At 36.7% G+C, this 16483-nt stretch overlaps 1 protein-coding gene across 5 annotated transcripts in view; it reads right to left on the bottom strand.

The window, feature by feature from the left end:
* ATP9B (ATPase phospholipid transporting 9B (putative)) overlaps positions 1 to 16483 on the bottom strand; it is a 282270-nt gene that overhangs the window by 43789 nt on the left and 221998 nt on the right. For all 5 annotated transcript variants that reach the window (XM_037892984.2, XM_043540007.1, XM_037892983.2 and 2 more), the window contains 2 exons: positions 7500 to 7612; positions 2362 to 2610 (listed from right to left, as the gene is read on the bottom strand). In XM_037892984.2, the coding sequence (XP_037748912.1) occupies positions 2362 to 2610; positions 7500 to 7612 (362 nt within the window). The remainder of the gene's footprint in view (positions 1 to 2361; positions 2611 to 7499; positions 7613 to 16483) is intronic.

Genomic DNA, 16483 nt, shown 5'->3' with positions numbered 1-16483 from the left:
TCTCCCTCAACTGGAAAATCTCTCTTCCTGCTCCTCCATCGGCTTCCAGTCCTGTTCCTGAGCCACCTGACCCAGCATCAACACTTCCTGTGACCACATTCCCTGCTGCTCCTCTGTACCATATCCATAACACAGGGCCTGCTTCTTCTACCCTCTGAGCCCAGCATCAAGCTGATAAGCTCCTGATTTCCTTTCGATCCTCCATCTATAATCTACCATTTGTCTTTTCAGCACCCACCAAACTGCTCTTCCTCTCTGCTAGGTTAAATTTCTACCTAACTTCAGAAGTCAAGCCCTTTCATGTTATCCTCAAATTCTTACACTTGCCCCCATCCACTAGACAAAAGTGGAGCTGTGCTCTTCTATAGCAGGTTTTTCAGGCTCCACACACAACTTCCACATGGGCACAATTTGCAAAGGGTTACTACCTGGGTTTCTGTTCCTCTGATTTAGGTCATTCTTTGTTTCTAGGGTCAAAGGAGCATCCTTAGTCATCTGCTCTTTATATTTAGTTATTTTCTTATCTAAAAAAATCCATTTTTATTATGTTTTACAGTATCTTTCTGCCTCAGTGTATTGAGGTATTTTGTAGCCCAGAATATGATCCAACAATCAATGTTCAAATATGGTAACACAGATTATATGTTTATAATAAATTCCAAACATGACTGGTATGCATAAGCACAATTTCTGCTTATCTCCATTTATCGAGATCACATACATTACGTAAACCCACAGAAATGCCTACAACTTATTGTGGATCATTGATATTGGGAATATTGATTATATACCCAAAGCATGATGTCTGAAATCCTACCTTGATTTTAATCTTAAGGAAAGGGATGAATGCCTTAGCCAGTTATCCATATGGGTTCACTTTACAGTTCCTAGATCCTATGGACAGTGATTATAGCATATGAAATACCCACAAGCCTTGCTAGTTGACTCTATATGAAACACTTGACAGCAAATATAATGGGGACCAAGTTTCCTAGAAATACTATTTGTAATTTGTTTTTACATTGAAAAAGTGTGGCTTGAGCAGCTAGGATAGTGCTGGTATTTTATATGATGAATATTTAATATTTATGTAACACTTAAAGCAAGCACAGTAAAATATCTATCCCAGCCTCTAGGCACTATTAACACTTCTTTAAACATACAGATCATATTTGATTCCTCACGTTTGCTTATGGAGATCCAAATTAGGATCAGAAATATGCTACTTTGTATTTTTCTTCCTCAGAAAGGGTACAACTAATATATTTCTAACTGTCATTCTATCGGTCACTTTATTTCTATGGAATTTTGAATTCCGAGCCTTGTGCCACTCCCATGAATATATACTTCCTTGAAGAATTTTATCAGCTAACATGGATAATACGTTTAGGCCCTGATTCAAGAACACATCCCTATTCAGTGCAGCACTTAAGCATGTATTTAACTTTGATCAAATGCAGAGTACCAATGACATCAATGGGACTTGTGCTTAAGACTTAATTGATTTAAATGGAACTTTATTACATGCTTAAAGTTAAGCATGTGCTTATGTCCCTTCCTGAATTTGAGCTTTAATTTGTGCTGAACATTGTAAAACTTTGGCTAAATCCAAGGCTTTCAAGTTGTCTACTGTTGCTCGAACTAAATGGCCTCTATGCATAGATTTTTTTTAAAGCCATTTGTGCACCAAACGAGCAGTGTCACCCACTGCTCCACCCATGTTTGTAAGGGGGAATCTGTTTTTTTTGTCACTGAGAGTCTAGATTTGTATCTCATTAGAACAGGAGTTCTCAAACTGGGGGTTGGGACCCCTCAGGTGGTAGTGAGGTTATTACATGGGGGGTTGCGAGCTGTCAGCCTTCACCCTAAACCCCGCTTTGCCTCCAGCATTTATAATGATATTAAATATATAAAAAAATGTTTTTAATTTATAAGAGGGGGACGCACTCAGAGGCTTAATATGTGAAAGGGGTCACCAGTACAAAAGTTTGAGAACTGCTTTAGAATGTCTGTTGCATGACTATATTCTGGAGCAAGGTCCTGAAAACCAATTTACATACACCACTATTGATTTTACAAGTGCAGTACTTTTATATCAAACCCACAAAATTGATTCCACAACTTGATTCAGTCAAACAGTTAAGACCACCTCTAAATACAAAATATCACACCTTTCCTCCATCAAATCAGCATATTAATTTCTTTCCTCCATGTGTTTGTAATAATCAACTTTTTTTGTGGAGAACTCCTCCCCCCCACTGAATACTAATTCACTCAAAATTCTGTTATTTTGTTATATAACTTTTTTTTAGAAACTCAACGTTACTTACAAACTAAAACATTTTAACATGGCATACTAACCTCATCAGGACTAGAAGCCTGGTAAGTTCGATTTTCGTCACTGAAGTTCTGATCCACTTCTGCATATTCTGTTTCTCCAGTCACTCCAGCATGGGATTCATACACTGGAGTCACATTATGACACAAAGCGATAGCTTTCACTGCTTCATGTATCCGACTGCTGACAGTCTTGCGGACCTTGGGTGCTGAAGACTGCACTTTTCTGGAAGGTGTCGAGCTGGTACTATTTCCACTAGATTGGGAATGCATCTTTAAAACATAAAATACAAACATCCAAGGCAATGAATAATGAATAAATCCAACAAAAGAAAGAAACTAGATGAATATCAATATACACCTGAAAAGTCACCCCTTGAAAACAACTGTGTGAAGGAACTGGTTTCAATCTACTTGTGAGTTCTATGCTTGTGATCAAACCACCATTCCAATAGTTGGCAGCTTTTGGCTTTGAAGAGACCCAGGAATATGCAAGTGGTGTTGCACCTCAATGCTGATCTATACTGGCAAAGCAACGTGCATATGCAGACACATCAACCTACTATGCCTTTCTCTTTCCAGACCTATCACTCTCTTACTTTTTATGCATTTTAGTTTGAGTCTACATGCATTAGCAGATTACTGAAAAATGCATTTGCTCTTCTATCATCTGATAATGTATTATAATTATTCTACTATAGTTTTACAGGCCACCTTTCACAGGACTTTAAAATACCCATTCAGTCAACAAACAAAGTTAAAGCAGGTACCTAATGAAAGGGGATACTTAAAACAGCTTTTGCTTTGATCCCTGATACTGTGGGCCACAGAGCTCTCCTCTTCTCCTGTAAATCCCTCCTTAAAACCCACCTTTTCCTACAATCCCTCAAAATCATGAGCCTCTAATTCAGTCCTTTTAGATTATAAAAACTGCACCTTTAAGCCAATAACTAACTGGATGTGCACAGAACCACTGAAATAATGACATAAGCTTTTTCTCTGTATTTCTTCCTTATCCCATTTCTCTCCCATGCATGTTGTTTTCTTTCTTACAATTCAGTCTTTTTGTGATCAGTTAAGAGTATAAATTCCTTAGGACAGGGACTATGGCCAAGATTTTGAAAAGTGACTAGTGTTAGTGTGTGCATCAAGTTTTAGGTGCCCAACTAGAAACATTTAAAAGGATCCTGCTTTTCAGAGGGTGGATGCTCTGGACTTTCTGAAAATCAGGCCCTTTTAACACATATCTAGTTGGACACCCCAAAACTGAGACACCTACAAATCACTAGTTATTTTTGAAAATCTTGGCCCATGTCAATGTATTCGTCTCTAAAGCACAATACACACCTCTGGAATTATATATAAATGACTGATTTTACCTATTAATGAGACACATTTCTATATGAATTAATCTAGTTCATGTAACAGTTGCTTTTACTTCAGCATGAAAATTTTCCTGGCTTGGACAGGACACAAAAATCTAACAATGTAAAAGCTACCCATTTGGCAGGTAGCAAAGAGAATAAGAATATCCACTTCATTTTAAAATCATGTTGCTGTTACAGTAACCACCAATTTAGAACCATATTTTATGTCATGCTCCAGCCATGCTCAGCTGAACCTGACTGCATTTATATCTGAGGTGAAAGAGATTATATTTGGTTATTAACCTACTTGGGAAGAGGCCTTTTTGGTCAGGTTATAAAATGATAACCTCCCTTCATCTCACCAGTACTATTCAACACTTTTCAGTTCACTTCAGAGTTACTCAGAAATTCTCTTTAGAAACCAAGCCTTTTTTCTCTCCCGACTGCATGTACTGATCTGCTGAACCGTGAACATTCTGCCCATCAAATTACAGTGCTGTCTAATAAAGGGTTTAACTTTCTGCTCATCTGGCACTGTTTTTCAGCTACTGCTTTAAACCTCTGCATTTGCATTCTGCTAACACTGATGGCATTACAGCTGCAAATAAATTAAGCTGATTTACTCCTTCTGAATTATGTTATGTTTATTGATGCTTGTATAATTTAATTTCACACAAATTCCATTAAAGATTATGCCCTCTATCACAAAATGCTTCCAGTGGGGAAATATAATCAGGTTATAATAGATTTGTGTGTTGCATTACAGTGGACCTACTAGACTATTGTCATCTTAATAATAAAACAGAACACAAACAAGGGATAAAAATCAATGTCACATAAGAACCCATGTCTGTCTAACTGGCAGCTTTAATTACCAGAGATTAAATTAAAAAAACCTCACTATACATTTCTGATTGAAACAACTGTTGAATAGTTTATTTTGTGTACAGGGGTTCCTTTATTTTCTGTTTGCAATAGTTGCTAGCAACATACAAAATAATTAAAACATTATTTAAATGTCATTAAGTTATTATACACAACACTGAACTACAAAAAGAAGTTCTAGAAAAATAGCAAAATTGCTTTCCACCAGCTAGTAACTGCTAATCTGGATTTGGAAAATCCTTGTCCACACTTTGAAAAATAAACACATTTTTCTTTTTCTTTTTCTTCTTTTTTATTTCAGAGGTAAATGCCTCACAATTATAAATATGCAGTCTGTCGGATAGCAGCAAATATTAAAAGTTTACTACAATGTAAAATTAATAAACTAATATTTTAGGTAAGCAAACATTTATGAAGCGTGCAGTTCTTTTTAATTAGAGATATTTTCCCCCCAAAGTGAATTTAGTGTTCACGAATAGACCTCTAGGTTAAAACTGTAGTTCAATCTCTACTTCCAGTCAGCCCTATGACTCTCTGCTGAGATTCACAACTGTAATTGTTTTGTTGTGGTTACTGTAGACACCTAACATGATCCACTAGGACTAAATTCTTTTTACATAAGCCACCTACCAGCCATCAGATGGCAATGACTTTCAGTCACTGTTATTTAGGTCTGAATTTGGACTGTTGATCTTGAGGAACAAAAGCTCTATATCCCATTTCCAATGTGTATTGTTCTATAATAAAGCTATTGTTTAACATAGATACCAGCTAAGTAAGCAGATATATAGATCAGGACATGCAGGAGAATAAAGATATAGTCAAGTGAATGGATTTAAAGCTGCAGTCCACAACTTTATTTGTTTTAATATTAAAGGGGGGTTGTGGTGCCTTTGTCCAGAAATTCTTCTTCAAAGTGACCCATGGAGAGGCTGGCACTTTGGGGAGCCTGTCCTAATATCCATGGATTGGATAATGTTTGTTGTTGACTGTAAAATGGATGAGTTTGGTGACTTTTTTGGGGGTGAATAGCTGAGTGTTGTCCACTGTCTTGTAAATATTTGAAACAGACAGCTATGCCATCTTTGTGAGGGATGTTTGTATATAGGGAAGTGATATCCATCGTGGCAAGGATAGATTTGTGGTTTATTATAACAATCTGTAACCCACTAACGCCCATTTTTGTCCCATGGGAGGCAGAATTGTACTCCACTCTCTTTTATGTTTCCCTTAGCCCAATTTGTGTGTGTGTTTTGGGCAAGTGGAGAAAGGAAAGGGAGGTGCTAGAGGCATGCCTATCTCAAACCAGGGATGATGTCAATGGGCCACTTCACCTTGAATGATCCCTTTGATCTTGTATTTAGCTGTGATACTTTGAATATCTTTACCAGACCTGAAGACAAGCTCTGTGTAGCTTGAAAGCTTGTCTCTCTCACCAGCAGATGTTGGTCCAATAAAATATATTACCTCGCCCACTTAGTCTCTCTAATATCCTGGGACTCACATGGCTACAACACTGCATATAGACATTTATTAACCACTGTCTCCCCCCGCCCCTCCCCTTTTAAATTTTTTTTTCAAGGTACTTTCATCTCTCTTATCCTTTCCAACCAGGCCTCCATGATGCTGTGAGCAAGGGGAAAAAAGACAAAACCAAACCCCACAACCACCACCAAAATTGTGCCAATCTTTTCCAGAGAAGGAAAAATATCTTTCCTGATCCCAAAATGCAATCAAAGTTAGACCTACAGCAAGCCTAGAAAAACAGCTCTGAAAACAACAAAACTATAAGGCAAAGTGGGTAGAGCAGCTTTCAACCACAAGGATGGTTGCTGCATAGCCAGGAATGTTTAAACTTGGTGGGTGAGGGGGAATGCATATGGGTGTTCACTGGAGCCAACCTGCTTCCTTATGCCCTCCCCCAAAATGGTCACTGGGTAGCAACAGGAGGCGGAATTCTACTCCACTCTCTTTTGTGCTTGCCCTCGCACAATTTCTACGTGTATTCTGGGCAAGTGGAGAAAGGAGAAGGAGGTGCCAGAGGCATGCCTGCTTCCAAACAGGACCCCAACAGGTGACCATTCCCTTGACAGTCCAATCAACAACCTTTACCCCTCACACCAGAAAATGGGAAGGGGCATCATAGTGATATCCACAATATCCCCTATCGGAGTGTACATGCACAATTTAGTTTCAAATGGGATACACATAATAGAATATACTCATTGCTGAATGTATCTGGAATTATCCTGCAGGGACTCGATCAAATACCCTGTTCTTAACTACGTTAAGTTCCCCCACGTTTCTCTTTTTTTTCTTTCTTTCTTTAAAAACAAACAAACAAAAAAAAAACTCTATGGATTTTTAATCCCCGTTAAGAAATTTAATAGAGTATTCCTTTTCCTACTGCTTCCATCCTTTGACAAACCTTTTTTTCTTTATTGCTTATACAAGTGAACATGGCTTTACAATGTTTATATCTTTGTGATGAAGATCTTCAAAGATGCAATTAATCTCATCAGCATTGTTCTAGATACAGTGTTATCTTTAATTTGTGGTCAGTTTGCTGGATGGCTTTCTGTCTATGCTTCACCAGCGAAAAATACTGAATTTTCAACAATTAATAGTACTGGATAGAGGAAGAGTTAGCTTCCTAACAGATAGCGGGCTATGAGAGATGTTTGGAATCAGGCAGGAATTCCAAACCAAATTACAGTATATTAATTTTAGGGAAGGCCAAATTGTGGCCTGAAACTAGGACCCTGAGGATGTCTCTTTAAGGGGGAAAAAATAATCTACAAATGGGAAAACTTTTACATCAATTTTTTAGACCTAAAAAACATGGCAATGCCTCATCAACACTAAGAAAACCTGTCATTATAAAGGAAAATAAGTTATAAAATGAGATACCTGTGAATACGAATTGATAATGTGATTCTGAATTTCATCCATTGTGTCTGTCCCATAAGACACAGTACCCAGATGGAGGCGCTTAAATATCATCTCATTCTGGGTAAGTGTTCCTGTAATAAAAATATCAGAGTGATCAGAAAAAAGACAGTACTATGTAAGAGATTAGTTTGTACTATTTTGTTCCTTTGGGGGTGGAGTGCAGCAGATTATGAAGGAGTATCCCAAGAGCCCTGAGGACTTTCCCATTTTGTTATTTTACAGATATCAGTAAGCCATTGACAGCTACTGTACTTGCTGACAAGGGGAACTGGAAAAGATCCCTCTGAAGTACATCAAGGCTATTACTTAATGGCCAAAAGGGTTATTGCTGAGCGAAGCAAGCTGAGGGTCAGAGTAAGCTATCACTCTTTATCCCCAACTATTTGCACTGACTGCAGGAGACTACTACTGGGACTAGAAATAAAGCTCAGGTATGTCACAAAACAGCAGAGAGCACCATCAAAAGGCCACAAAACAAGCCAAGTTAGCCCTTTTTTGGGTAAATGAGTCACGAGGAATTACAATCAGTTCAGTTAATTTAAGAAATTTAGTGCAGAAAAAGCAGGGTTACTCATCCTGGAGGAGTCACCATATCAAACTTCAATTTGGAAGCAACACAACTGGATATTTGCCCCCACTGGACTGACAGAAATTATCTAGACCTGCGTCAAGCACTGACATTTTCATCTCAAATGAAAGTAAAAGGTAGTCTTCAATATATTTTTTTTTTAAAAAAAGTAAAAAGCAAAGGGGAAAGAACTAGGATGTGTGCTCAAAGGAGCTACTGCTGGGAAATAAATGGGGAATTATTCCACAATGAGTATTCTCAGTTTGTTTCCTTCTTACTTTCTCCCTCCACATAACAGTGTAGATTTACCAAAGTTGTTGCATGTTAAAGTTGCTGATGCTTTTGCCTTGGGTCTACAATGATATAGGGTAGAGGGCAAAAAAAAAAAAAAAAAAAAAAAAAAATTCAATGCCAATATGTTAAAAAGGGGGGGGAGGAGCTATTGGAGGGAAGGCTAATTTTTACAAGATTGCATGGTTGTATTTAGAAATCAGCCTTAATGTTAAAAGTACTATAGCACTGTAGTGCCTACAGAAGCATACAGAGATGCCTTATAAGAACTTTTCTAAAATTAAGAAGGGGTATAATGTCATGGTGTGGGAAAGGACTAATAATTTTCCAATGACCCAGAGAAATGGCCAGGAGAAATCCAACTATGCTGAGAAAGCAGTGAGACAAAACAGTCCACAAACTGGGAAAGATAGTGGTTTTTGGTGAAAGCCACCCAGTTGTGGAACTCCTGACCACAGAAAGTCAGGATGAATTCATGTCTTATCTCTTTGTAGAGCACAATGTCAAAGGCATATTTAAACAGGGCTTTACCTATAGAGGCAGCAGAATGCTAACTGCTGAGCTTTCCTTCTTCTATAGATACTGTACTGCCATCCAAAAAAGGCCCATATATTAAAACTTCACCAAGAGAGAAACAGAGAAGATGGCCCTACCAGGAAAACATAGAAACCTTGGATATCTTGTATATGGCATCTAGATAACATTATGACTAGTGCTTTGAAAATACAAGTATATGTATGGGGAAAAAAATCACAGTGGAGTGCCTAAAAATTAGTCATTCCAGAGCAATTGCAGTACTCCAGTATCTTTCTAGTTCTAAATACCTTCATGGTAACAACATATTGCCACAACTTAAACGTACTTAAAATGGATTATGCTTAGCGATCTAGTTTTTAATATTATATTTTCTGTGACAATCTGAGCCACAAAAAAAAAAAAAAAAAAACGAACAGAAAAGATTGTCCAGTTAAAAAGTCTATGTATAAATAACACAGATAAAAGATATATAATCTTGAGGTATCTGCATCTTTAAAGGTCAATTGCAACACTTTGCATTTGGTCAAAGGGTGAAAAAAAAAAAAAAAAAGGGATGTGTGTCAAACATGCCTCTTACTACATATTTCTAACACTATTCCATGATATGTATGAAGAAAGACTTTCTGGCAAATAGAATCAAAGTTGTCTAGAATAGGTCACTGGAAATTAACACTTTTTCCGAATTTGACAAATTTAGCCTGTAACCGGAGTAAGCCTGGAATTTCAGAATCAACATAAATTGTATGTTTTCAGAGACCACTTTACATCTGTAAGGAACTATAGGGTGTCAGTCATGGAGTGACACTTTATGTTCACCACTGACATCCCTGATTTTTAGAAAGCTCTAATTGAAGCGTGGGTGGTTCAGGGTTCCATGATGAAGCGTAACAGGGGAGAGAGATCATCATGGGCTAGGTTCTTCTGTTAAGCTCATAGAAAGATCATATATCATTTGTTATCTAAGCCTTACTGAAAGTGAATAAAATAAACTACATTTTGAAAATATAGTCAGCCAAACTGGAATTAATCCAGTGTGCAGATATTCCCATTACATTCTCTTTTGCTCCTTGTGAGCATTTAAAGAGAGGCCCTAAGTTTCCTCTCTTATGAGGCTTGAAATATAAAAATATTTGTGTGTTAAAAGGTTAAGAATAATGCTTCTGAGGTTTATTTTAAAATCATTTTTGTGTATGATGGTAGATAACTAAAAATCCACAAATAATTTAAAAATACAGCAAGGAATGCTTCACACTAAGATTTATTCCTATTTGTAAATGCTTATTTTTGATATCCTGTCTTTGTCCCAGTATGACAGTGCAACACAGCAAGTCATAGGAAGAGAGCAAGTTAAAAGCATCAGACACACTATAATTAGTGTTTAGAAACCAGAACTTGTTTAGACAGTTAACATCCAGTTTATGCATCTGATATAGGATACTTCCATTAGTGCTCTTCAGAGATATAGTCATGCTGTCACAGTCATAAATCTTCCTTCCCACTTATACACTGCAAGTCTACCACTCCTCCTGCCCGGTAATATATGAAAAATGAAATTTTATCTCAATTTTTGGGTACTTGTATAGTATAGTAACAATTAGATCATCATTCACTAAGATATTAAGAATATACACATTACACGCTGGGTATCGATTCCAAATAAATTGTAATTTTCTCTCAAAATTAACCAGAAAGGCACTCAGGCTCCCTTTTGCTTAAATGTTATCCAGAACGATTGCATATATACAGTAAAGTTAAAGAAGAAAAACATTTTAAAGGGTTATTTATGTGGAACGTGTCGATTTTTCACAGAATTTAGAAACAATTAGTCAAAATTTATATGAGAAATAGAACATTTCCAGGTGTAGCTGGAAAGTGGCACATAAAGAATGAAAACCTGAGGTAACCATTAAAAAAATAATTTGTAACTCACTTATCTGGTTGTCATATACAAACTGGTTTGCAAGGAAACTCTCATGCCTCTTGACTTTAAGGCAAGTAAAGAGAATTTTTTTTTTTGCTCTCATGCTTTATAGGCAACATTTTATTAAATAAAAATACTTATTTTATGTTTTCCCTTCAAAACATTCACAGTTACCAAGAGATCATCTTTTTTTGGTAACTTTATTGAATTTCAGAATTTATGCAATCATGTTATGCTTCAAGATATGAAAACTCCATTCTCTGACTTGCGTGTGGTGACTAAGCATGGGGGACTAAGATATTAGTTTCTGAAGAATTTAAATTTTCATTTTAAAAAGCTAACTTTCTTGGCTTAATGGCTATAAAGATAAACTTCCAACCGTTAACTGATGCAGTGTTATCTTCCTGAATCTGTAGACAGACAATGCCAGTATCTTTCCAGTGCCCACATTCCTATGAGCAGCAGAGTATGCAGGCACTGGAATTATAGTGGCAGGAGTGTTCCTCCATATTCCTTTCCCCCTGTCCCAGCCACCCATACCTTTCTCAGAAAACAAGATGGGAGGGAAGGGTAGATAAACAGAAACCTCTTGCCTTCCCCTTCCTCTCAGCAAGCAGAAGGCTTGTGGAGTAGAGCTCTGTACATCCTCTTACCTTGCAGCAATCAGCAGATGTGGTAGGTGGAGGGAAGGATGAAAGAGGAGAACTCAGTCCTAACACACAGAAGGACCAACAGTCCTGAGTCCTGAGTCAATAATTGCACCTCTCACACTACTCATAGAAGGACAGCCATCTTCCCTTTTCTTTGATCATAATAGGAAAAACAATTTTTGGCAGATTACTTTTAGGTATCTTATATAAATTTTTAGTCTCTGTTCAGAAGTCTAATCCAGATGGAAGAGAATAAAAAGATGAAGAAATGATAGAGCTGCATGGATCTAATTTTACTGTGTCTGCTCCCAAGATCTAATATTTATGGCTCCAGACTCAACTGTGGATTGTTGCAAATTCTAGCCATTGTGAAGAAAAACAGAAGAGAGTTTTTCGACTTTTCAAAAGAGAAAAACTTTGTTTTTTGTCTTCCAAAAGAACTTCAGACACCTTCCTGTAAAGCACAGTTGACCACCTGAAGCTGAATGTAAGCCAAAAGTCCATCCCTTGTCAACATTACAAATTTGTTTCTAAGTTCTCCTGGTTGAATGATCACAGCACTGAACTGGGCAAAAAATATCTTGCTAGTCTCCTCAGAATATGATGCCAGTTAGTCATGTCATACTACTTCCTCAGCAGTAGTTCTCCAATAGTTATATTTTAGGCTTTAGTCTTCTAGCAGTAGATTAATAAGTCTTGCCAGACCTTTAGCTGTACACCTCTATGAACATTTTAAATATCTGTAGTTTGTGCTTCGAACAGAGTTAGTTCAGTGTTGTTAGTCTTCTTTCTATTCTGTCCCTCACGATCGATAATGGAGAAAACAGTGAAGATAAATTTATTGATAAGTTTAGTTTTAACAGCATTCTTTTACAAATGTGGTTTTATCTGATTTTCAGAATTTCCTTGGGGTGACTTGGTTAATCTCCACTTATTTCACAATTTTAAAAAATAGAACTTGGCTAAGAATTGCTAATTTGAAAAGCTTGCAAACACAAGAGGAAATGCGAAGCTCTTTTCAAAGATATCCAAAGAGCATGGCAGCCATCACATGACCCACCATCAAAGTATATTCTTAACTTTGTTTTTGAATACAGTTACCACATAAGGAAAATATCTTGACAAAAAGTTAGTGTGTGATTCCTACAGAAAAATTTAGTATACTCTTTTTTGAAGCAAAGAGTTTTTGACACCAATTGTATCATTAAACACAGAGCAAAGCAGGCAAAGAGGAAATTAATTTCTAAGGAAAAAGTCCTGCAGGCATCATTCCCTGGGTGGCAACAGATGTGATTCACAACAGAGCAGTGGAGAATTTTTTTTTTTTTTTTTTTTAAGAAGCAGATGCAGAGCTTTCTGATCAAATATTACTAGGTTGTAAGTTTGCCTAATACCAACATTCTAAAAGGCCACAATAAAACAACAAGTAAGTACTTGCAATATATAAGCATTAATAACTTTGCCAGGAGTTACAAAAGCATATAACCTTTCATACAGTATCTGTACTTTGCTTGAAAGATATACTCGTTTAAAAGATAAAGGGCCAGATCCTTAAGCTGCTGTAAATCTGCATAGCTCTTTGGAAGGTCCAGCTGACTATCTGGCCCAATATTTTCAATGGTGAATTTCTGTCAGCAGTAGATATACAAAGACAAACATTCTAAGAAGAAAACTGGGAAAAAAATATTGCCCCCCCATTGGAGGGAAAGAGAAATAATAGAAAAAGCAAATAGGAAGCATTTATATGCAATACCTCCTCCCCTTTTCCCTGTACTGTACACCTTTCATAAAAAGCTATGTATGGCCTAACTCAGGGGAAAAAGAAAGGCACATGTGATGTAGTCAGATAATAGCCACTGAAAGGGGTATGTCTATTCTTTTCTGTGGAGTGAAGTCCGTGTTAATAACACGGTTTTGTTACTAGTGCTCAGAACAGTATTAACTAACTCCTCTGTTCTCTTTTAGTCCCATCAGTGGGATCACACAAGAATGGAAGCAGCAGAACAGCTAATGGTAGTATGCACATTCTTTGGTGATATTTTCCCTTCTGGTGGGGTGGGGGGAGGGGCACACAAAGAAAACACACGAAAGAAGTGCCCCTCTGTCGGTCTGACTGGGGATCCATTGAGTTGGGGCTGAGGTTTACTGTAGAATCACAACTGCTAAAGATTCTCCAGCTTTCTCAGCTACTTTTCTCCCTGCCCTCTGTTCATGCTGCATCCTTGCTGGTCCTGTGGCTTGTATGGGGAGCATGTGTCCTGAGAAGGAGGTATTTAATCTCATGGGATTGTTTTTGTAATTATTTGGTTCTCTGTATATTTTTATACTGACCAAATACATGGGGGGGAAGGAAGGCATTGCAAATAATTCTCTCAAAAGATTCATTTTCAAACAGATGATTGCTGAAACGATACTTTACTAATATTAAAGTACATCATACCACATTTACAGGAGACAAAATAAGAAGTCCACACTAATACATTGGCCTCTAGCAAAGGGCTTGCCCAGAAAATTATGAATCTTATTACTCTATGCATCTGTTCAACCGTTATGCGTTAAGTATCTCATTTGATCCAAAAATTCCCTGAAATGTTAATTACAGAACTCAAATGCAAGTCTATGCATTAATAAATAACTATGGTAGGAAGACTGTTTGTGTTTGTTATAATTGAATACTTTGGCTGTCATCACGAACGGCAGACAGCTTGCAGTTTTGCACTCCGAATGTCAGAAACGTTCAATAAATATAGCCAAATATCTTTGTTTTTCCCTTGTGATTAGGATCTTCTTCTACCCTGGAGAGGATAAAATATCATGCTCAGCTGCCCTTCGAAAACACTGGAAACAGCATTTCCCCCCCCATAATGGATGACGCCTTTCTGTCAAACTTATATGTGATTCAAGTCCAAACAACATGGCATTTTGGGTAATGGATGCTATAATTAAAATGTGAGTCCTAAAAAACCTGTTGTTTTAGTGGGTGTTCTTAGTAATGGCTTTGTTCTACATGAAGATAAAAACTCCCTAACAAAGGAATTAATGTATTGCTTTAATAGGCTGCACCCTGAGTTAAGTTTTAAAATTTATGAGTTCTCTGCAGCATTGTTCTTTAAACAATGGCATTGTCAAATGCAACCAGTGAGAAGATTAAAGTTCTCCCAGCAGATTAAGTACAAATTATCTGTCCTCCTGTTTCAGCATCATTTGTTCATTTATCACATAAGGTCTAGTATTTCTGGTCAGTGTCAATATGCTCTGCATCCTTGCAGTTAACAGATGTCTTCTCTTGTCGAATGAATTACTTTATGTTTCACGCACTGGTGGCCGCAGATGTGTCACTATAGCAACATCATTAATTTCAGATCTTACCGGAAACATGCACTCCAATCAAACCTAATTATACCACATTGCTTTCTTGTCCCACAATAAGGAAACTATAATGCAATTATTGGGATACTTCATTTTCTATTCTACTGTGGCAAATGAGAGAGCCACTGTGATGGACGCTTCTTGTCAAAAAGCTTATTGATGAAGCACAAACCCAATTTACAATCATACAAAGGACTACCTTGCAATTATGTTAGTAAGGTAATGCTCCTTAGACTGAACAACTAATTCTTAATTATTCCAAGTAAAGCTTGGACCAAAGTATACGATTTGTGCAAGCTGTTTTCTGTATTCTCTTTTTATTTTCAATATTGAGAAACCTGAGGTCTTTGACTGTATAGAAATAGGACCACCCCTTTAGATCTGCTTTTATAAGATCAGTCACCAGGGTGGGCTATAAGAATTGCTGAGCCTTTTTCTTACCTTAAACATCCAAACCTCAAGGGGGAAGTTAAAAGTGAGAGTTATTTAACAAATAAAAATTACTAATAATGTTTGTTAAAATGAAAATACCAATTGTTGTAAACAGCTATTTTGAACTATTTATAATCATACAAAGGGTATCTCAAGGCAGTTATAAACAGATTCTATTAATTCTCTCAATGATATGTTTATGTCTGGGATAAATCTTAGGCTGAGACACCAAATATCGGATTTAGTTAAGCAAGTAATATGAAAAGATGATAAATCTGGGTTCAGGTCCCTCACCAGTACCCTCCAGGCATTGACAGTTGTGTCTATGCATCTTTTACACAGATCAATTTAAAGTTAGCCAAACAATTTGACTTTTTTAGTTCCTTATAACATTGCTATTTTATAACCTTTTAAGTCATTAAATTACAACTTTTATCCTTCTTTCAAAACTTTGAAGATAGAGTTTGGATAAGCCCTTGATTTGACAGCTAGCTATCTTCCAAACTATGTCTTAAAGTATTCCACTAATATCTTTAGATATGTGTCTCTTTAGCCATAAGTACACTCCAGTATTAAATGTGTACAGTGAAAGATTGGCATACAAGTTGCCTCTATTTTTTAAAATAAGTCAAGCTAGTATGATTGCAATTTGTATGATGTGGTGTGGTGTAAGCAAAATCATTCAGATGCAAAATGTAGTTTTTTGTTTTTTTAAGTGACCCGTTCAAATGTGTGCTTTTAACTTTCTTTACTGGATTTAATAAAATAGTATTTTACAGCTGTAAACCTAAAATTCCATGTGACAAAGTATTTATATAAACATTTCAAGAATAACCTTTATGATTCAATATTATGTTGTATTGTGTTGATCTGCTAAGTGTTTTTGATTAGTTACTATCTTACTGGATCTTCAACTGAAGATATCAAATGGTAGCTTTTTTGAAGAAGAAGAAAAAAAAATTGTAGCTTTCAAGCAGAGCAGGTCCAGAGCCAGGTCTGAAGAAGAGCTCTGTGCAGTCTGAAATTTTGCCTCTTCCAGCAACAGAAGTTGGTCCAATAAAGGTTTGTCTTTCTCATATCCTGGGACCAACATGGCTATAACACTGCAAGCCTTTTTGTCTATTACAGTTTGGAAAGCTATTTTCATATTTAAAAACATATTCTAATTCATCTG

This window comes from Chelonia mydas, chromosome 2 (genome assembly GCF_015237465.2).
Source record: "Chelonia mydas isolate rCheMyd1 chromosome 2, rCheMyd1.pri.v2, whole genome shotgun sequence".
NCBI classification, from domain to species: Eukaryota; Metazoa; Chordata; order Testudines; family Cheloniidae; genus Chelonia; species Chelonia mydas.
This window is presented reverse-complemented; position numbering and strand designations above follow the sequence as displayed.